Genomic DNA, 14,312 nt, shown 5'->3' with positions numbered 1-14,312 from the left:
AATACAAATGTTTATATAATTAATTTTAATTTAACATCTGGGAGAATTTTATTTCTCTAACAAATATTTGCAAAGTCTATATATTTTTCTTTTTTGTATTATAATAAATCTTAATAAGTCACATTAATGAGTGATTAATCTTAATTAAGGACATATTCGTTCAATAAAGAAATATTAAATTTAAGATTTCAATTTTGAATTTGTCACAGATTTGCCGGTTAGGAAGACACACGCCAATCTCGAAACAGTTGCGCGATGGAATTCTACGCGTCGGCAAGTCTACCGTGCAAAAACTGACGAAACAACCAATGGACGATTGGTTCAAATTTTTAGGAGAGAATCATATAGGCGAATTATTGAGGCTATACGCCCAAGCATGTAATCATCGATTGGCTCCATATCTGACACAAGTCATACAAGACCGTAGTTTGTTAGATCCCAGTGATTCACAATCGACCAATAAACAACAGCAACAACAATCCACAACAATTCCCATTTCCGATACGATGCCAGCTACGCCAGATGTATTAACGACCAAACCCGAATCTGTCGGTACGTCTCGTCATAAATTACATTTTTAACGATATAAATTTAGCGTTTAGGATCGAGATGTAGCGAGATTTATTATCTTTTGTAGAAGGGGAGAATCCAAGAAGTGAGACTCCCTCTTCGAGCACAACGACCAATCAAACCACTACTAATACAACAGGTAATACAACACCGACTTCGCAAACCACAAGCAACACGACACCGATTACTACGACTACAGGTCCGGACGAAGAAGAGATCGAACCTCCGGCGATCGTTGTCTACTTTGTCGAACCTTTCTCGTTAGGCGGCACTGAAGATCCTGACCGACGACGACTCGCCATTCTGGCTCTCTTGAGAGCTTATTCTTCCGCGATTAATAGCATGCCTGAGAATATGAGATCAAATATTCACGTTCAGGTAATTACCGAGTAATAACCGAAGATTCGAAATTGACAGAATCATGATGACGAATCAGTAATTTTAAAACTCAGCTGATATTCTAAATTTCACAGTATTCTGACAATTGCGATTAATTCGGTTTCAGATTATATCCTTAGAAAGCATAATGGAATTGGGTCGAGCTCGAGAAAGACGAAAGATTCAGGATGAGATGAGAGCCTTGGCGTTGAACGTTTTCTTACAAGGACGTCGATTGTTGAATCATAATTCTACGGTGAAAAGCCTCACCGGTTTCGGTACTGCCGCCGCTGCGGATCTCTTCCTCAAGAGTAAAGATGTAAGATTTCATTGCTTGATCGATCGTTTGTTACGTATTTGAGGATACGATCCGAGTTCCATCCCGTGCGCCGTGATATTAGCGTGGAATTAAAAAACCCACGATATATAAATCGTTTTCAGTCATTTAGTAATACTCTTGCAACTATACATCAGGAACGGAACAGGGCGCCTTACCGCCTTTACGCACCGGCTTTCGTGCTAGCACCATTGCGGGCGAAGAGCGAAGCTCCCGAATCGTTCGGCATGGCGAGGCCAGAGGAATGCGCGGTGCTTTACTTGAGCTACTGTCTGAGCGAGGATCAATCTTGGCTGTTGGCGGCCGCAACCGACGATAGAGGCGAAATTTTCGAGACCGCTACCATTAACATCGACATACCCAATAGAAAAAGAAGAAAACGCGCTTCGGCTAGGCGCATTGGACTTCAAAAACTCATGGACTTCATATTGGGCGTTATGTCTCAGGGTGTAAGGAAATTTACATGAATTATAATCATTAATCGAATATTTATGCACACGAAAAACCGCGATTTGTCTTATCGATTTGTCTCATTTTACACTTAGAAATATTTGTTATAATTATACGCTATTTGTTCTGTAACGTTGTTTCTTTCTTTTTAAATCACATTATTTTTATAGGTACAACCATGGAGACTGGTCGTGGGTCGAGTCGGACGTATCGGGCATGGCGAATTGAAAGGATGGAGTTGGTTACTTTCTAGAAAAGCACTTCTGAAAGCATCGAAGCATTTGAAGGAAATATGCGGACAGTGTAGCCTCTTGTACCCTTCGGCAGCACCTTGCGTACTCAGCGCGTGTTTAGTTTCTCTGGAACCGGACTCCACTCTGAGATTAATGGCTGATCAGTTCACTCCCGACGAGAGATTCAGTCAGGCGTCCGTAAACTGCCAGTTATCCACACCTCAAGATGTCACGTGTACTCATATACTTGTTTTCCCTACATCAGCTACCACTCAGGTAAGGAAGATTAGAAATAACTTCAATTACATTATTTTTCAGATGCATTTGTGCTAAACTTGTTGTTTTGATGCCTTAGTCATCGCAAACTGCATTTCAAGAACAGCACAACGTACCCGAATTAGGAGACGACGAATTGTTCTCCGCTCTAAACGATGACATGCCGGAAGGCATGGAGGCAATGGGAGATTTCAATGATATATTCAATGTTTGGCCTGAACCTGGTGCAGGTGGTGGACAAAGTCCGAGCGGAAGTCCGCATCGTCCTGAAGGATCACCGCATGGAGGAGACGGCGGTGGATCAGGTTTAGGCAATCATGATGGTCCTGGTAGTCCCTTTCCATGCAGCAATACGCCAAGAGTAAGTCCGAAAAAGAACAATATAAGATAGTATAAAAAAAAAAAGACCCGACTATTTCAATACTGAGTTATCTTGTTCACATCTATTATTCAATCTACTTCCTGAAAAATTTTGGAATATTGTTTTTTATTCTTGAAAATTATGAAATATCAAATTTTATTGCAATTCAGGGAATTTTGTGAAATTTTATCTTTAAATTTAAATTTGTCTACAGATTTTTATTTCAGAGAAACAATTTCTAATAACTTTGTTTTTATAATGCAAACTACTGATAATCCGCCAATCATTCAAATTAGCAATTAGTACGATATACATCGTATATATTGACTTGTAACTTGTTTTTATAAACAAATCTAATGTCTTTTTAAAGCAGTTAAATCAAGATGTTATATATTCAAATATTAAAAGTGATTAGAAAACATTACAAAGCGTACATAAAAAAATTAATTTATTTTCAAAATTGCATTTCAGTATTAATATTCATAATTTCATATCGTATAATCAGATAAAAATTATAATTTGAAAAGAGAGTCATTGCATGATTTCTCTAAGAGTGTTCAGGAATTATCACATCTATTATTATTACATCTATGTAAACATAGATCTAAAACTAAATGTAAAACTATATGCAAATTTTCATTATTTATAGACAACGACAACTGAGCAAGCAGAAGAGGTTGGTACTCTTCTACAACAACCGCTTGCTCTTGGTTATTTAGTGTCAACTGCGCCAACAGGACGAATGCCACCATGGTTTTGGGCAGCTTGTCCACATCTTGAAAATGTTTGCCCGGTATTCCTCAAGAACGCGTTACATCTACACAGTCCTGCGATACAACAAAACAGCGATGATTTACTTCAGCAACAGAACGCACCCACTGCTCATCCATTGGATTCGCAATATACCACTGACGTACTTAGGTTTGTATCCGTAATTTTCGCTTTTTAGACATTTGTCGAAAACTTGCGTAGGATTTGCTATATTATGATGTGATTAATGTAATCAACAGGTACGTGTTGGAAGGGTACAATGCACTGTCGTGGCTCGCACTGGATGCGAACACCAAGGATCGACTGTCCTGCTTACCAGTGCACGTACAGGCGCTCATGCATCTCTATCATGCGACAGCAGCTCTCGTCTGACCCACACCCTCTCCCATTGTAGTGCAGTATATGCACCTCTCTCACGCACTCCTTATTGTACCGTCACTCGGGGCTTTACGAGAGCAACTGATTTCCTATGCCCTTTACCTATACTACGTTAGTTAGGTACTTAGAGAGAAAGAGATTGTCTAGGTACAGAGTACGATCCTTCTCGACCATAACATACATAAAGAGAACCGAGCTTTTTTATACTCGGACTCTGATCAATATACAAGGTAGCGCAATGAAAATGCAAGGCTGAAATAGCAGAATCTGATGAGAACGAACCAGCGACTCTCTTTACCATTTTTCTATTATAACAGGCGAAATAGATTGTACTTTGTGTTTATGATCGTATCTCGTATTTCGTAAGGAAAAATGAACTGCGCATCCAATACGACCATTGTCAGTGAAAACAAATGTGGAATTTTGCGAATGGTAGAAGTGAGGATGCAAGTAATGAGAGACACTGCGAGAAAGAAAGATAGGACAAGAGAGAATGAGGATGAAAGAGAGAAACAGTGAGAGAAAAAAAGTACGAGAGAAATAGAGAAAGAGCGCGCGCATGAACGAGTGAAAGAGAGAAAAAGAGAGTGCATAATAAGAAAATGATTTTCGATTGCCTCTCTGTCGATAGCTAGTTGAATTACAAATCAGAATCTCTAGAAAAATTACGTAACCAAAAGTTTTTAATTGTAAATTAAATTTTGTACAAAGCTTTTATTATTAATGACGACGAAGTAATATAAATGATATTACGTTGTTTTTTAATTTTATATAGATGATATAAAAAGAAAGAGAGGTGGACTTCTTTTTTATAAGCGATGCCTCGTACAAGCCCCTGGTGTGAGATAAGTATGACGATTATAATATTATATTATGCTCGCGCGGCACTGGGTCGCTGTTATCATGTTTCCTGGACCCGTTAGCGCAATTTTTCGATGCTGTTTGACAAATTTTATTCGGATTAGGTGACCTCTATATATTATACATACATTATAGTGTAAAATATTGTTTTTAAATAATTTATGAAGTGAGACATCGCCGAGATTAGATAATTGAGAATGAAAGAGGGAGATAACCGCGAGAGTGAAAGGGAAAGAGAGAGAAAGAAAGCGAGCGAGAGAATGAGAAGAGAACGAGCCAGTTATGCAGAAATTGTTTTCCTCCAATTTCACTTCGAATGCAAAAAAAAGAAGACACGAAGAGAGAAATGTGGGGCGCGTCTGAGTGGAGCCACGGTGGCCAATTGCGTCAGTCGCATAGTACAAATATGACTTGTACATAGAACCCCTAACTCCCTAATTAATTGGTTAATTTACTCACACACCCACACTCACTCTGTATCTATAGTATTTATTACTGGGTAGTACGTCATTATTGGGATTATTATTATTATTAAAATTATTATTACCATTATTATATTAATATTACGAAATACAGTTTTATGTGTATATATATAATTACATATGTGATTTTTTTCTATTTGCAGTACACGAGAAATTGTATTGCAAGCACAATAAAAACTCGTGGAGGAAATATCTTTTATTTTTGTATGAATTTCAGTAAGAGGAAATCAGCAAAAGTGGATAATTAAACCAGTAATGTTTTTACTTGCCCATTTTACTTTTTTATATCTAAGTACTATACATTTCCAATATAATTATCAGGAATACGTGAAAATATTCTTTTTATCTAGCAAGTAATTTCAAAAAGAAAGGAAAATAAAATACGAATACTTTCGACGAGATATACATTGACAGTAAAATGTGAGATTTGTTCTGAGAAATATATTTTATTTAGGATAAGTTAAAGATATTTAAGAAATTATTATCACATATTTAACTTTACAAATTTAAATATGACACGACATGTTTTCTAAAAAACATCAAAATTTTGAATCTCCACGACTTATATCTATTGTACTTGCACTATATTTCCCTATCCTTTCTATTCTAGTTCCATTATGGCCATAGTGTCTTGAGTTTAACATAGATACGTATAAAGACTTTATATATTTAAGAAGTACGGTATATCACACTTTTTATCTTCTGAAAGTATATTACATTTGCATCGTTGGCTCGAATGGACTAGTATCGTGTATAAACCAAAAATTTATAGAATTTTAAAATCTATTTACGACAGTGTACAGACTAGTATTCGGTCAACGTCGACGACCGATCCGGAGAGGATCTCTCCAGGCTGTGATTAATGCCGTACGGTCTCAAGTGATAAATCAGATACTCGAGAACATACATCATGTTTGGTGACACGTAGTGAAATGAGACAGCGCTGTCCGAACAGCAATTCAAGCCATCTTTGGTATCGTAATAGATATATTTCCAATACCAGAAATTCTTATCTACGTGATTTGGTATTAAGTGGTGCTCCGGTACAAATGGAAAGAATCTACCACGTCCGTGAGGATCTCTGGTATCCATTGCGCGTACGCCAATCTTTTCAAGACATTTTCCCATCTCTACGTCTTCCGCACCGCCATTATCTGGTCGGCACTTGGTCTTGTCAGGTAAACCCTCCTCTACAAATTTACGTAAGCCTTCCTTACTAAGTACATATCCCGCGCCACCGCTCATGTAACCTTGCTTAACAAAAGGTTTAAATCGGCAGCCAAAGTACAACGACGAATTTGGATTATACGATGACAACATGTATCGCAGATTTTCCACTACTACATATCTGAAAACACATAAATTCAACAATTACTTTTCCAGTTTACAATCGAACATTTAATTCGAAAACTTTTATACAAATATTTTATACAAATTTTTTTCATTTCTTACAGAAAATCTCTAGAAGTCGAAAAAAAAATAGAAGATTAACTCGGAGTATTTACGAGTATACCAGTTATTCTATAATTCGTATTATTTTAAAATTGATCTGTATATCTAAAAACATATCTTTATAATTCGAAATATAATTTGAAAAATAAAACTTTTATGATTTGAAACATATCACAAAAATGTTACATTAACTACGAAATATAAGAAAAAAATCAATATATTTTTGTGAAAAACTATTATATAAAATCTTTTTCTTTTCGAATTACTTATATATTCTGTAATTATGTCATAAAAATAAGGTTAATTAGAATACACTTACGTATCGTCATCAGCTTTCATGAACCAATCTACTTTGTCTTTGTACTTCTCATATGCATATTTAAACGCTTCTTTGGTTTTAGCCCACAAATTATCCCTGCCCTCCTTTACTGGCAACACTACAGTAGGTAAGCTGGTGTCTAGAAATGAAAACATGACTATATCATATGAACACTATGTCTCGTAAGTTTTTTTTCCTATGATATTTAAAATGTCATACCTGCCGCAGAACTCATAAAAAGAAGTACATTACAGCGTTTTCCCCATGTCGCTTTTACATGACGAGCCTTGCTTTGATGGTTCTTCGGGCCAGTCATAATCCAGCAAAGAACACGTACTTTCTGTGCCATATCTTGAGCTATTCTGTCTTCTCCTTTATGAAAATCTTCATCATCACCGTGAAATTTCACTTCTGTTTCAGGACCAATCTATAGGAAAATTCATCCAAAAATTATATAAGAAATATAATCATACAATTATTTTACTGAACGATTTTATTTCAAACAATCTCGAGTAAATACTCCGAGTTAATATATTTTTTTTTTTCGAAATTTACAGGCAATCTCTTGAAAATATTATAGTTAGAATATAAAGTATACCATTCCATACCTCTGACTCCAATTCCGAATAATGATGAGGATCTCTAGAGAGGCCAGAGTTACCTGGCACCCAACTGAACATATGCGGTACGTCTCTCGTAGATGTAATGAGCAAGCATGCCGATAAAAAGCCAAAAACCATTCCAGCAGCGAGCGTCAATATAAACCGCCGTCCACTTCGACCACCTGTATATGAAATTGATTTCTTAATTGTTATAATTTATATCTATTCACATTTGCAAAGTGTAGCTAAATATTGATATAAATAAAATAGTAATAACAGATAAAATTAAATAAAAATTTGTATAGTATAATTAAATAGATAGTTACCATCAAAACTAGGAAGCCGCTGCTGCACCATGATATATAATATAAATTGTGATCCAATTCAACAATGTTATATAAATGCTTTAATATAAATTATAATCTCCTTCACATTCATTTTTGCTTGTATAAATGCATGATATAATACTTTAAAATATTACCCTCTAAAATATTATAAATACATATATTATTAAATAAGACAGAGAAAAAAAGTGAAGTATTTATAAGAGTCAGTGTAATAAATATTAAAAGATTCTAAAATGATGCAATATTCACATTATTTTACTGCGTTAAAATTAATATTAATCTTACTGATACATCTTACTGATATATTATTAATCTTACTGATACATTTTACTGATACATTATTAATCTTACTGATACAAATTTTACTGAAACATATTAATAATTTTCAATAAGAACACTTGACTTTATTAAACACTTGACTTTATCAATTAGGATTTGATTATCAATTAGGAAAATAAAAATAGATAAAAAGCATCACACAATTATTTTTATATGTATATTATATTGCTTTTATATTATTTTTTTCCTAGTATTGTCTTAGCATTATTGCAATTCATTGTTAAATAATATCAAAATTAGTGTTATTATATCAATTGTGGAATTTCATACATCAACTGTGAAACTTGTGAAACTTGATAAACTTATATTATTACTAATATAACTTCTTACATACGCAATATAAATATATACTTAAATACACATACCTGATAAACAAGATACTTTGATAAGATAACAAATTTTTCAAGGCCATCTCTAAGCTCATATATTAACCTTATTATTCATAAAAATGTAAATAATCTTTGTGGAGTACATCTTTTCACTCCTCTTCTTATCTTCAAGTCAGAGTAGATTGATAGAGATGAATTGTAATATTGATATTGATATGCAATCTCTCTCTTGGAGTCTCAGAGGGCCAAATCTGAAATGAGAACAATCTTAGAGACGCATATTGAAGAGTCATGCAGAGTTAAGCCTGATAAGAAGTGACGAAACTACTTGGAGACAAATGCCATCTTCCACAATATATATCAACTTGTTCAATTATGTATGCATTTATTTCTCTAGATGTAAAAATAAATCAAACCGTAAAATAATTTTTCATGTGACGTTAAACACGACTTAGCACAGTCAGCTTTTATCGTCCAGTGCCGTTAGCGTACTACGAAGACGTGTGGAACGTCATCTCCAAGTAGGCAAGCAATTTAACACGAATGCATCGGTGAGCCCAGGTGCGAATACAGAAAAATAAATATATGCGATATGCGCGCGGCCCATTATTACGCAATGCCAGTAATTACACGCGTGTGCATACTACTGCGTGAATGATAAAGAAACGCTCATTCGAGCGCGAGGTCGTGGAATACAGTGACGTTGCATCCCCTCAAAAGTACCGTGTCGATGAAAGGAAAAAAAAAATGCAAAGGAATTGCGCAATAGGTAGTAATATTAGAAGGCGGTATTTTTTATTTTTTTTTTTTGCAACAGTCATCTGTTTTCGCGTTCTATGGCAAATTCCATCGAGCATTGTCGACGCGTTTGTCACAGCTGCGTGTCGCAGCCTATTTGTCGGAATAATCCTCGCCTCGATGCACCTCGCGCCTGCACGAGTCGGTCTTTTCATTCACAAACCGAGGGTATCTGCCAGTCGCGGACGATGCGCCGGGTGATGCTCGCCGCGCGAGTCATCGAGGAGAAGGAAGAAAAAAACTTTTGACTCTCTCGACACCCGCCGCGGAGAACCCGGACACACAGAAGCCGCGGATCCGGTTATGCAAATCCTCCTATGATCTTCCGAGAAGCGCGCGTTCGTATCGCAAAAACCGTGTTTACTCCGTCGGGAATACCGGCTCCGGAATCGAACGCCATTGACGATCCCGAGATCAATTGCAAGATTAAGAGAAGGTCGACGTGTTCGCGAGCGGCAGCCGCGGCGACGGCGACGGCAACGACGACGACCACGGCCACGACCGCGACGATGGCGGATGCATCCCTCCGTCCCACCTCGACACCTCCGCGGGATTATTCACAAGCGAACGCTTTCGAGCGACGGCGTCATCGCGCCAATGTTATCGCGAGCGACGCGTGAACGGTGCACAAAGGAATCGGCGAGCGTTTCGCGGCGATAACAATCGGGGAATGCGCGCACTCCTCCCTCCACCCCCCTCTCCCTCGCGACTCGCGTATGCGCGAATGTACACACCGTACAATGTGTATGTACGTGTGCGCGTCGCGTACACGCTCACGTACGTACGTACGTACCGGTCGGAAAGTATTCGAGCACCCGATGGCTCGTCTTCATCCCGATTCTGACTCGGCGCGACGACGCGCACCGCCAACAACGCGTATCTCGTGGAAGCTCCGTGGCGAGCGCGGGGGAGGCGATCGTCGGCGCGATATGTCCGGCACGCGCGCGCGTGCGCGCGCGCGCGCACGTGTGTATGCGTGGCGCGCGCGTGCAGCGCATATGTCATCTCGCGCATGCCGCGCTATCTCCCCGTTATCGCGCGACGCACCGAAATTATACGCGACTGTCAGCAATTCCTTCGAATATGCGCGTGTACGCGAGGCGAAGTTGTTATTATTGTTACTTCCCCGTTTCTCGTCCACGTTTTATCCGCGCGTTTTACTCGCTCTGTTATTTTGCGGCGAGTAGTTGCGATTATGACCACACCGATGATTAGGAAGATAACTAGAATCCGCGTGTTTAATAAATTCTGTTAAATTCTGCTGAAAGGACAACAACATGGAAAATGCGACTTGTTATTAAAATTCGACATTAAAATTCATAAATATGATATAATGGTATAATAATTTTGAAGTTTCCAGAAAATCAAGTATTTTTCAATATGCGAAAAAAAGGATAAATAATAAAAATTATAACTCAATATTACAAATGTCTTTTTCTGTCGAAATCCTATTACATTACCACTAGTATGTTTAGAATTTGTTATCATCATTACACAACCACATCTGCTTTTCGACACTGCCGATAAAATCGCATTCGATTGTGCTCAGTCTACAAACTGTCGATCAGAAAAGAATAGAATATAAGAAAAAAATAAGAATAAAATATAATAGAAGAAGAATAATATAAGAAAAGAATAGAATATTTTAGTTTGTACGCCATTCATCTTTTTTTTTCTAAAATGTAATATATTATTATGGCTTATTCTTTTTGAATTTCTTTATGGTTTATTTTTTTCCTTTTCTTTCATGTCAGAGAAAAAAAGAGGAAGGATAAATAATGCGAAAACAAAATATCGATCATGTAATTTTTTCCCTTAAGAAATGTGAAAAGTGAAAATTTTTACCATGAAAAATAATGGAAAAAAATTTTCGTTTTTCCGCTTCGTTTTCCCTAAGGAAAAAAATTACATGGCATTTAGCTAAAAACAGGTTTTATGTGATGTGCAACGCGCGACGTTTCGACTATAATCAGAATCAATATGGCTGCGCCGTGTGTGGGAAATCGATATTGATGAAACAATCACGTATCACGGTGACAACGTGATAATTCATCGCTTACGATGACTGCTAATTATTACTTTGCGATCGTTGGCCATGCCGACAATCCGTTATTCGAGATAGAATTCAACAATGCTGGGAAAGACTCAAAGGTTGGTTCATGCGTTTATTTTAAGGTTAAGGACAATTTTACATCACCTTGTCAACGTCTTATATTATGTATTTTTTTTTTTTAAGAAAGAGGATCATTCGCATTTAAATCAATTCATCGCTCACGCAGCACTGGACCTCGTAGATGAGCACACGTGGAAAACAACGAATATGCACTTGAAAGTCGTGGATAAATTTAACCAGTGGTTTGTCAGTGCATTTGTAACAGCGACTCACATTCGATTTATCATGGTACACGACAGCAAAAACGAGGATGGCATCAAAAATTTTTTTAACGAGATGTATGAAACTTACATAAAGGTAAATCATCACTCCTATGACATTTTTTGATCCAATTGATCGTCGATGCATACATGTTGTATTAATAATTTTGTATAATTTTATTTTACTTTCAGTACTCCATGAATCCATTTTACAAACTGAATACGCCTATTAAGTCTGTGGGATTTGAGAAAAAGGCACAACTATATGGCAGAAAATATTTATCTTCTTAAACATAACATCGATATTAGTAAAATGAATTTTGTAAAAATTAAGTTTTATGATCTTTTTCACTTTATTCAAGATTTTGTATACTACAAAATGTTTTGTTAATAGGAATCAGGAGTAAACAAAAATGTTTTTTCCTATTAGCTCTAATATTAAAAAAGCATACTTAAAAAACTTATAATTTATATTTTGATTTTGTACAATGTATATATTTATATATTATATGAATTATATTATATAATATTTAATATAAAAATTATTTATATAAAAAACAAAATTTGTATTTTATATAACTAATTTTTACATATATGATAACAGTAATGTATGTATGAAACTATGCTATTTTCTATTCCATTTCTAGATCTTGTATCTGAAAAGTAAAAAAAGATATATATTTGAATGAAAAGAAATGTTAAACAAAATGAAATATATGCGGATCGTTTTTGTTATACCTCTTGTACTTTTTGCATTTCTTGGGTCAACAAATTATCCAAAATTTCCTGAAACCGTTGCCTCAGTTTGACGTTTTCAATGTTAGCTATTTCAATCTCCTGTTGCTGTCTTCTTTGCCGTAATTCTGCTAATTCCGCATGAAGAGTAGCGAGGCGCGAATCTAGATATTTCATACAGACAAAAATTCATGAATTTGTGTTAATAATGGACTTATTCACTGTACTTCAAACTTACCCTTAGATGCGGATACTGATGTGGGTGATTCGGTGTAATTTTCTGGAATTATGTATTCCGAATGAAACTGGTCTAATTTCACAATCTTCGACGGAGTGGCTTCGTCTGGCTGTTTCTCAGTTTCCGTATCGCCATTGTTATCATTGTGGAACATATCTTTACTGAACTCTGTAACTAACCCGCTGCTTGTTGTAGCATTGTTACTCGATCTTTCTGAATAAGCAGCTTGCATAGAATTCGAATCTGAGACTCTACTGTCTCCAGAAAGACGACTATTCTCATCTAATTCCATCACGTTTATATTTGCTTCTTCGTCATCATCCTCACTGTCGCTTACGGGCTCGCCGAATATGTCGTGTTCAGCTAGAATATAAACCATTAAACAAAACTTGAATAAAATTATTCTTTTTATAATTATTATTTAAATCAACCACACTAACCAACATCCAGACTTTGAGATGTGTTCCCATTTATACTTTCCCGTTTGGTCTTAACCGTACCAGATGATGATACTTTACTGGGCTTCGATGTATCCTCATCCTCACATATCACTTCCCATTTAACATTGACTGCATCATTGTCCACTCGCAATAAACGTTTAACTTCCTTCTCGATTTCTGGCGCTTCGACGTACTTCTTTTTCAAGGTTTTTCTAAACCTCCTACGTCTTACATTTTTTGTAGGTGGTGTTATACCATGTGGCCAAAGAAACTTTTTATCAACTTTATTCGGATCTTTTTTCTTTTGCTTAACAGGAGATTCTTCATCTGTGGCAGTGTGATCATCTTCTTCTTTACATATTACCATCTAAAAAAGAAAAATAATAAAATATAAGTTCTCCCTCCATTCTTCTGTTACATTATTTATGACATTATTTCCTCTCATTTACCTGGCATATATCAGCAGTCTTGTAGAAGCTTTTATTATCAATAGTTTTTAAAGATTCCACTATTGTCGGCAGGTCCACAACCTAAGTAAGAATTTGTTATATACATTATGTACGTATCCATTTTTGTGAAAAATTTTTGTTCAATAATTTCGACTGATGTAAAATAATGGAATTTACCTTGGCATGGAGTAACCAATGATCAAGTCTAACCTCACCGTAACGCATATCATTTTCCAATTTAATAGTCAATCTGTCTTTCAAGGGTAAACTGCTACGTAATGCTTCTCTCAATATTCTAGCAGGTTCCTTAAAGAAAATTAATTTTATATGATATACGGGCTAGGTTAGGTTTAGATTAAATTATAAAACAGCAATACGACATACCGGTGGTAACCGCAAAATAAATTGGCTTTCCAATTCAACTTGCGGCTCATTGCGATTTTTATAGTCAGTATTTGGATGACGATTCATTTTCCTCGGGCTCTCCTCGATAAAGTATGACAAGCGTAAGATAAAACTCGAGATAAAAACAGGATAAGAAGTATTTCAATGTTTATATTGAACAGACAATACTAGCGCCACTTAAGAGTCAGTAGAATTACATTCCAAAATACTACTCGACAGATAAAGTGGCATTTACTTGGTCGATCGGGACAAGAGAAATAAAGATTTTTTTTTTAATGATCTGCTCTTGTAAACTAGCGTATATTCATCATTTGTTAAAATGAAATAGATGCAAATTTAATAACACATTAAAACCAATTATTAATTTTACTTTTTTTAGAAATAAATTG

The 14,312-nt window shown here is 36.1% G+C and overlaps 4 protein-coding genes across 11 annotated transcripts in view; 2 read left to right on the top strand and 2 right to left on the bottom strand.

The window, feature by feature from the left end:
- skd (mediator complex subunit skuld) overlaps positions 1–5,211 on the top strand; it is a 32,662-nt gene extending 27,451 nt beyond the window's left edge. For 4 of the 5 annotated variants that reach the window (XM_011632312.3, XM_089078567.1, XM_011632309.3 and 1 more), the window contains 8 exons: positions 210–552; positions 638–948; positions 1,076–1,267; positions 1,390–1,734; positions 1,906–2,244; positions 2,324–2,605; positions 3,255–3,526; positions 3,616–5,211. In XM_011632312.3, coding sequence (XP_011630614.1) covers positions 210–552; positions 638–948; positions 1,076–1,267; positions 1,390–1,734; positions 1,906–2,244; positions 2,324–2,605; positions 3,255–3,526; positions 3,616–3,748 — 2,217 coding nt within the window. In that variant the 3' untranslated portion in view covers positions 3,749–5,211. The remainder of the gene's footprint in view (positions 1–209; positions 553–637; positions 949–1,075; positions 1,268–1,389; positions 1,735–1,905; positions 2,245–2,323; positions 2,606–3,254; positions 3,527–3,615) is intronic. The other variant, XM_011632310.3, reaches the window with a different exon arrangement.
- Positions 5,126–10,236, bottom strand: C1GalTA (Glycoprotein-N-acetylgalactosamine 3-beta-galactosyltransferase 1). Of its 4 annotated transcripts, none has more exons than XM_011632316.2 (7): positions 10,077–10,236; positions 8,522–8,736; positions 7,797–7,954; positions 7,477–7,652; positions 7,088–7,295; positions 6,869–7,007; positions 5,126–6,445 (listed from the first exon to the last, which is right to left on the bottom strand). In XM_011632316.2, the coding sequence occupies exons 3-7, from the start codon at positions 7,825–7,827 to the stop codon at positions 5,902–5,904; spliced, it is 1,098 nt and encodes a 365-aa protein (XP_011630618.2). In that variant the 5' UTR covers positions 7,828–7,954; positions 8,522–8,736; positions 10,077–10,236; the 3' UTR covers positions 5,126–5,901. The 4 variants fall into 4 exon arrangements, with proteins under 4 accessions (XP_011630618.2, XP_011630617.2, XP_088934785.1 ...); XM_011632315.3 differs by lacking the exon at positions 10,077–10,236 and adding an exon at positions 8,902–9,983; XM_089078659.1 differs by lacking the exon at positions 10,077–10,236 and adding an exon at positions 9,400–9,983.
- A 992-nt stretch (positions 10,237–11,228) lies between these two features.
- Positions 11,229–12,391, top strand: Trs20 (trafficking protein particle complex subunit 2). The gene is made up of 3 exons (XM_089078666.1): positions 11,229–11,434; positions 11,520–11,753; positions 11,849–12,391. Exons 1-3 carry the CDS (start codon positions 11,345–11,347, stop codon positions 11,945–11,947), a joined length of 423 nt encoding a protein of 140 aa, XP_088934792.1. The 5' UTR covers positions 11,229–11,344; the 3' UTR covers positions 11,948–12,391.
- On the bottom strand, positions 12,106–14,083 carry Taf7 (TATA-box binding protein associated factor 7). Its single transcript, XM_011632320.3, has 7 exons — positions 13,903–14,083; positions 13,696–13,824; positions 13,519–13,599; positions 13,070–13,436; positions 12,630–12,992; positions 12,395–12,555; positions 12,106–12,312 (listed from the first exon to the last, which is right to left on the bottom strand). Exons 1-7 carry the CDS (start codon positions 13,987–13,989, stop codon positions 12,289–12,291), a joined length of 1,212 nt encoding a protein of 403 aa, XP_011630622.1. The 5' UTR covers positions 13,990–14,083; the 3' UTR covers positions 12,106–12,288.
- Positions 14,084–14,312: the final 229 nt, after the last annotated feature.

The sequence above is a fragment of the Pogonomyrmex barbatus genome, unplaced genomic scaffold (assembly GCF_055798465.1).
Source record: "Pogonomyrmex barbatus isolate J1 unplaced genomic scaffold, ASM5579846v1 scaffold1, whole genome shotgun sequence".
NCBI classification, from domain to species: Eukaryota; Metazoa; Arthropoda; class Insecta; order Hymenoptera; family Formicidae; genus Pogonomyrmex; species Pogonomyrmex barbatus.
This window is presented reverse-complemented; position numbering and strand designations above follow the sequence as displayed.

Excerpts from the sequence above, each read along its gene's own strand:
- Trs20 (XM_089078666.1), top strand. The coding sequence starts at position 11,345 with ATGACTGCTAATTATTACTTTGCGATCGTTGGCCATGCCGACAATCCG. Across the intron at positions 11,435-11,519 it reads ATGCTGGGAAAGACTCAAAG|AAAGAGGATCATTCGCATTT; the intron begins GTTGGTTCATGC and ends TTTTTTTTTAAG. Across the intron at positions 11,754-11,848 it reads TGTATGAAACTTACATAAAG|TACTCCATGAATCCATTTTA; the intron begins GTAAATCATCAC and ends TTTTACTTTCAG.
- Taf7 (XM_011632320.3), bottom strand. The coding sequence starts at position 13,989 with ATGAATCGTCATCCAAATACTGACTATAAAAATCGCAATGAGCCGCAA. Across the intron at positions 13,600-13,695 it reads ATTGGTTACTCCATGCCAAG|GTTGTGGACCTGCCGACAAT; the intron begins GTAAATTCCATT and ends ATTCTTACTTAG. Across the intron at positions 12,993-13,069 it reads ATCTCAAAGTCTGGATGTTG|CTGAACACGACATATTCGGC; the intron begins GTTAGTGTGGTT and ends TTTATATTCTAG.
- C1GalTA (XM_011632316.2), bottom strand. The coding sequence starts at position 7,827 with ATGGTGCAGCAGCGGCTTCCTAGTTTTGATG. Across the intron at positions 7,653-7,796 it reads GCGGCTTCCTAGTTTTGATG|GTGGTCGAAGTGGACGGCGG; the intron begins GTAACTATCTAT and ends TTTCATATACAG. Across the intron at positions 6,446-6,868 it reads ATGAAAGCTGATGACGATAC|ATATGTAGTAGTGGAAAATC; the intron begins GTAAGTGTATTC and ends ATGTGTTTTCAG.